General features: G+C 34.2%; 1 protein-coding gene across 1 annotated transcript in view; it reads left to right on the top strand.

Moving 5' to 3' along the window:
• The first annotated feature begins 990 nt into the window (after nucleotides 1-990).
• The window catches only part of LOC118740037, a 9,714-nt gene continuing 3,454 nt past the window's right edge, over nucleotides 991-7,250 (top strand). Inside the window, exon 1 of the mRNA XM_036471534.1 lies at nucleotides 991-1,093. Coding sequence (XP_036327427.1) covers nucleotides 991-1,093 — 103 coding nt within the window. The remainder of the gene's footprint in view (nucleotides 1,094-7,250) is intronic.

Raw genomic sequence — 7,250 nt, 5'->3', positions numbered from 1 at the left:
TATTTTTCATATTTGTATAAAAACGTAGGGTGAAACGCGGGTATTTGCTCGTTTAATGTAATAAGATTACCTTCTATATGCGGATCCATCACTACTTTTTAAGAATGCCGTGCAGAAATCAAAATATTAACTTAAAACCGTCACGATCTTTCTTGAGAGCGAAAATTTATTTATAAGCAGCGTAATAATTTTCTGTTTCCGGTCAACGGTGAGCATTCGCTGTGCAAGTTAGAAAGTGGAGGGGGACTGGGAAATGTTATTTGGAATGTTCTCTATCGAATGTGACTAATTTTTTAAGTTTTCTTCAAAATTTTGTCAAATTGGTTTATGGCCGCCTAAATCGTTCAAATACCCCTATGTGCAGCGCTACATGAAATAGTGTCCCATACAGAAAGATCACTTAACATCAAAGAATATACGCTAGCAGCCTTCCTGGATTTAGAGGGCACCTTTAACAACATCTCGCATCGACTCGCGGTTAGTTGCGCTCGTAAACCAAATGCAGAGTGATTCGAGCGTAGCTGGCGGGGGTATCGTTGACCAGGATCGTAGAGAGGGAACCCCGCAAGGAGGAATCCTATCCAATCTTGTATGGGTCGCAGCGGTAAACTCACTTCTGTGTGGCATGGAGGGTGTTGGCTGTAAGGTTATCGTGTATGTGGATGATTTTTCACTAACAGTAAGTGGTAAATTTCCGCATACTCTATGTGACAGTATGCTGGTAAAACTGAAGGAAGTCGAGAGTTGGACAAAAAACAACGGGTTAGGTGTAAACCCAAGCAAAACCGAACTTGCACTATTCACAAGAATGTACAAAATCCCCCCATTGATAACACCAAGGCTGGCACAGACCACACTAAAACTAAGCGAATCTGCTAAACATATGGGGATAGTCCTAGATAAAAAATTTAGCTGGATTCAGAACACCGAAGACCGGGTGCGGAAGGCCACGGTTGCCCTCTATAGCTGCAGGGGAGCAATCGGCCAAAAATGGGGTTTAACCCCGAAGCTAGTGCACTGGATATACACCGTCGTGGTGAGGCCCATACTTCTGGTCGGGGTAGTGGTATGGTGGCCAATGCTGGAGAACAAAGTAACCAGTATTAAATTACAAAAAGTGGAGAGAACGGCCCTGATCTGCATGAGTGGTGCTCTCCGCATAACACCTACTATGGCAATGAATACGATCCTAAACATCATACCCATAGATATCATAGGACGGCAATATGCTGCGATTGCAGCCCTAAGACCACAGGGGCTTAAAAGCTGGAAAGCAACTCGATGTGGTCACACCACAATTCTTATTAACCGACAACTACCGAGTACAACGGACGACTGTGTACCAAGGCTCACTTTCACTAAAGGTTATAGCTTAACGGTACCTCGCAGAGAATTATGGCTCGAAGGATTTCCGGCGTCTGGAGTAGTATAGTAGTAGATTCTGGAACCGGAGCAGCAGCGTATATGGTTTGGCGCTGCTCCGGTTTCACAACCGCTATAAGGTTTGCTGCTGCTCCGACGCAAGCTTTGCTGCTCCGCCAAAAGATGTCGCCGATCGAAATCGAAGTTCAGAACCCAGATAAAAGCCGCAAGATGTCCAGAACCGGAACCGGAACCGATCACAGGGTATACCGCTGATGGAAATCCGAGAAATCCGATACAAGGTGGTTTATATGTCGAAAATTAATAAAGTGTATTGGTATACATCTATACATACGTATTCTCATACATACATCCATATGCAAACGTACATACGTACATATGTATATACATATATAGATGCTCCACCCCTACCCCATGTCTCCTTTTTCTTCCAAATATGTTTTAACATCCGTCAAATATCTGTTTTGACATTGTCCTGTTTTCTCATGTGGGCAACTTGCTGTCTTAACATATCACTTTCAGAATGGCATCAAGCCAATCAGATCGGTCTGTACCCAATGTAGATGGCGCGGTAAAATGAAAACTGAGTTGTCAAACTACGAAATGACAGCTCATGTTAAGATAGCGATGGTAAGAAATTCGGCAAGACAGATATGGTTTAACAATGGAAATTTGTGGTCTCCACCTAACATTTCTGTCTTACCACAGCTTTTTTAACAGAATCTGTAGAAGGTGGAGACGTGGGGCTAGAAAAGTGTGTTAATAATGTTCACATAGTTAATTGCTAAGTATTGAATGTGTATGTGCCCTGTAGGGAAAATCTCTAGTTCTGAACTGGTGCGCTTCTAGTACATTTAGACCCAGTACTGGTTCGCGATAAATCTCTTTTGCATGCAAGCAACTGGCGAATTTAACATGGCGATGTCCTAGGAAGTGTCAATTGCCCCCCGCTGCATCCCTTTTTCGATAGTTCCGAACTAGTCCTAAATTCTATAGTTCCGAACCAGTTCTAAAATCGACAGACGAAAGAAAAAAGTATCATGATTTTTCAATCTTTTTCGTATTTTCGTGTGTGCGATTTTAAGTTATTATGGAAGAAATGTGTTTTCAATTTGAAATTAAATTTGTTTGAATTACTGTAAGAAATGTACGTTTACATACCTTTAGCTGTAGCTAAGTTTGCAGAGGTGTTCGCTGTTATTTCTTAGATTCCAGACGGTCCCAAGATGTTGAAATGTTAACACAAATTTTAGTTATGTATTACCAAGCTATGAAAAAGCATCTGCGAAGCATAGAATAGGAGCGTATTTGAACGAAAAAGCCGCCAAACACATATCTATGTAAAGTAAACAAGCCCCCCGCTGCATCCCTTAGAGTTCCGAACCATTTATAAATTCGTCACTTTAGATATAGATTTCTAGTGAAAAAAACTGAAAAATTAGTTTTTTAAAAGTACCACTTTTCGCCGATTTTGGGCTAGTGGGTATCTAGTTCCTATTCTATTAGAACGAAAAAGCCGCCGAAAGTAAAGTAAACAAGCCCCCCGCTGCATCCCTTATTCGATAGTTCCGAGCTAGTTGTAAATTCGACAAATAAGATCTAGTTCGTTCTGCATCCCTTTTTCTATAGTTCCGAACCATTTCTAAATTCGTCACTTTAGATATAGATTTCTAGTGAAAAACTGAAAAAAAATTAGTTTTTTAAAAGTATCACTTTTCGCCGATTTTGGACTAGTGGGTATCTAGTTCCTATCGGACCAGTTCCTTTTTGGCGATAAAGACCTAGTACGGTACTAGAAATTTGATTCACTAGTCAGCGGTTTCCCTGCAGGGTGTATATGAATGGAAAGGCCTGCAAAAATCGCGACTACTCCATGCATGCGTGTAAAGAGTACTCCCTAAGGACTAAGGAGTACTCCAAAATTAACCACAATTCATATAAACAATATGGTCCAATTAACATTGCGATGTCCTAGGGCAGGACCATATACTCCATCCCTGCATTACATCAGAGTAGCACAAAACTACTCCAACATATTAACAATGGCATTGTTGTTATATTTTTTCGTTTGTACACGCTTTTGTTCTTCACTTCTCAAATGCTTTTTCGAAATTAATAAAAACCAAGACAAAAATTAAAAATTACATGTTGCCTCTGACGGCATTCGAACCCGAACATGCTGGGAGCTAAGAACTAACAGCGAGCATCTCTACACGTTCAGCTACAGCCAGACATGCAAATGTGCTTTCAAATGCTCAACTTCAATGACATTTCGTTAAAACACGAGCAGTGATCGGATAACAAACAATAAGCTGGCGCAGAGACACGAGTTGGTCCGCTACAGCATGACAGAGGAACACTTTTGTAAGTACTCCAATATACCACAAATAGAATACATGGTCCAACGATTTTTGCAGGGTAATGGGAGAAATCCTCCAGATTTAGGTAATGGTATTACACGTGTTGCTTTTATTATAGATTTTTTTCCTCTAAAAATAATATTTACAACCTTTCGTGAAATTTTTATTGCATCTTTTATGTTATCACTTTTCTTTAAATTTTGTTTAGCACTTTTTAAAGCATGTTTGAAGAGATGATAACCAGTTTTTCCTCCCACTTTCTTAGTTTTACTATAAATGTTCCCCATACCGAATTTCGTTTTTGTCTTCATTATATTTGTAACTAACCAAGCATTTTTTTTCTCATTAAGATTGCTATCCTTCGCTTTAACTCTTTCCCAAGCCTCCTCAATTAATTTTTTATCAGCAATATGTCCGTTATCTAAATCTTTATTATATATGTAAATATGATATATCATGTTCTCTACAAGCAGTGTCTAGTAGATTAATCCCTCGATCTCCTCTTACTAAAAGTTTCCGTAGTTTCGTTCCAGGTTCACAAAATTCATAACTAGGCAAATGAAGTTCAATAGGAAGCTTTTTAATTATATTATTTATAAAACCTTTTCCAACAACTAATGATTTATGAGTAAACCTTTTTTCATAAATAACTCTCATATAGAATAATATTATATTCAAATAAACGCTGAAGTTTTTTTAATAAATCTATGGTTCTATATAATTAAATTTTAAATTTCTAAATACCAATTCAACAGTTAATATATATTCAAATACAATATTATTATATAATTTAGAATAAACTTCTATATCATACATCGCTTTCCTATTTGTTCTACTATAATACTTTCATTTAGTCTTAATATCTAAACCCCTTCGTTCATATTCATGTTGGTTTTGATGTTGCTCCGTTATGTACTCCTCAATTTCTGCGCCACAAACGGTTAGAAATTTTCCATTGTCATCCTCTTCATCCCATTTTTTGTTAAAAAAAAAGCATGGGCTGCTCTGACTGGGATGTAACCGGGGACCCTCATCTTCATCTTCAATACATATATAAGGTTTTTTAAATTCGAAATCGAAGTTGTACTCTCCATGATGCTCGCTATTGAGGATTCGATTGATTCCAGGCATGCTGTGTTTTATAAGTATCTTTAAACAAAGTAATAATTTTTTAATGTACAGCATTAGCTTATTTATACAAATTTCATAACTATTTAAAAAGCATTGAGGTAAGCTATTGATAAAGAACATATTTAAATATACATATATTTTAGTAATCTATTTTATACTTCATAATATGATTCAATTAAAATGTGGAAATAATCTTGAACTCAATGTTGCTGTCAAATAATATATTTATTTTTTATTACCCTATTTAAAATTTTATTATATGATTCTTATCAAATGCTAATATTATTAATAGCCTTGATCTTGATTTCGTCATCATTGTTTGCCTAATAAGTATAGTAACGCCAAGTGGTCGATAACGAATCCCACATAAACATATAAAAAATGCTTATAAAAGTATATGTATATTTAAATGTTTTATTTACCTAGCATTATTCATTCATATATTGCTGACTTAGTGAGAAAAGTTGTTAAGCATACCTTTTATGAAAACTCATATTTTTTTTTATATAGAAAGCAGGAGATATTAATAATACATCGCTTCGAAAAAAGATCAAGATACTTGTTTTTCTCGTTTATATTCATTGAAAGACAAATTTATTAAATTCAAAAGAGTCACCGAATGTCTAACAAATTCAAAAATAATACGAAATCTTTTAATCTTTCACATATGAATGGAAAGGTCTCTGATGATGATGAGAACAAAAAAAATTTAATTTGAAATAAAATAAAGTTTTATAATTACTTATTTATTAATATTTCTTATTAGATATTTAATGAAGAAATACATTTTCTTAATATTGTTACATTTTTTTCAGCACATATCATAGAATTATTATGATATTTACAAGTATTTATATTTATATTTTTATTATATAAATTCTTTAAATTTAGACAATTTAAATCATCTAAATCATATAAAATAATATCGTATCCGAATAAGCGTTGAATCCATCTGATTTTCTCCAATCCTTTAGCACAGAATATATAATTTTCTCTTTTCATTAATGTATGGATTTATTCAATAACAGTCATTAAAGTCGAATCACCATCTTCCCATTTTAATCCATGATGATTATGATATAACCAGTTATTAGTTGTTTTATCCCGTATCGCCAACTTAGATTCTTCAAAAGGAGGTTGAATAAGAAACGTTGTTATATATGAATCATATGTTGATATGCTGAATTCTTTAGCAATAAATTTCCTATTAAAATAGAATCCCTGAACATCTATAACCAACGTATATTCCTCTGACATTATATAGCTTAAGCTTTTTTTTAAATTCGTTTAAAAATAGTCTTATGAGTTTCTTTAAAGGTTTATAATATTTTTCAGAGTCTAATGAAATCCTATTTAAATAATTACAAACATAAGTATATATTAGAGCCACCAATTTTATTAACTTATTGCTTACACTCCGCTGAATAATGTAAACCAAATATCAAATTAATATTTTTATATACTACATTTACATTCTTTTTATATTTCATATTTATATAATAAATCCATCTCATTCTATTAAAAGTTAAGAAATGTCCATATTCATATCATGTTTATAACTTTTAATATCAATTAATGTGACATCTGAGCGTACGTATGTGACATCACCGTTACTTAAAATTTTCTCGAATGCAACCTGACGATACTCAAAACAAGAAATATTCTGTTTGCGTTGAAGGAAATCACTATCATATATACAACGAATTCTTAGCATAATATTATCCTCATATTGAAGCTGAAAATGTATATAAAAGGGATGTGAACTCTCAATTCTTCCTGAATTATTTTCCTCTTTTTATATTAGATCTTTTCTAAATGCTTCTATGGCTTCCTGTGTTGTGAAAAACTTTTTCTGAATAGATGTAGGTGCTTCTGATGTTGTTTCAGGGATAGCTGTTTTATTTACACTAAACCAAAAATCCATCTCTGGATCAAAGAAAAATTATCCTTACTTTAAGGTCGAAAATTCTTCCGAATGATTAAAAAATTCTCCTGAATGCTTGATTTTTTTGGAATGTATAAAAACGTACACGAAAATATGGAACCGTGGATGTAATCTATCATTTTGAAGAAATGTTGGGCATGAAAAGAGGATAAAACTTCTTTAGTGCTGTTTCGTTCCCATTTTTCTTCATTTTGATTGCTGTTCTTCTTCAATTAAGAGAAGTTTTTTTTTGGGTGTACGTCCTCTTTTAATCCATTTTGATCCCTTTGAGTCCCTTTCATTAGTTTAAAGTTCAGTTTTAGGTTTATAGTATCATTATTAAGTAGTTTTAGAGAAAACTCTATATTTTCAAATTCATTTTGACTCGAATCAATAAAAAGCCTCATTGTTAACCGTCGTTCTCAGTTAATAAAAACGCTTGCGAATTTAAC

The sequence above is a fragment of the Rhagoletis pomonella genome, unplaced genomic scaffold (assembly GCF_013731165.1).
Source record: "Rhagoletis pomonella isolate Grant_MI unplaced genomic scaffold, Rhpom_1.0 Rhpom_scaffold_00005, whole genome shotgun sequence".
In the NCBI taxonomy this organism is placed as follows: Eukaryota; Metazoa; Arthropoda; class Insecta; order Diptera; family Tephritidae; genus Rhagoletis; species Rhagoletis pomonella.
Note: the sequence above shows the minus strand (reverse complement) of the source record. Positions and strands in the feature narration are given on the sequence as shown.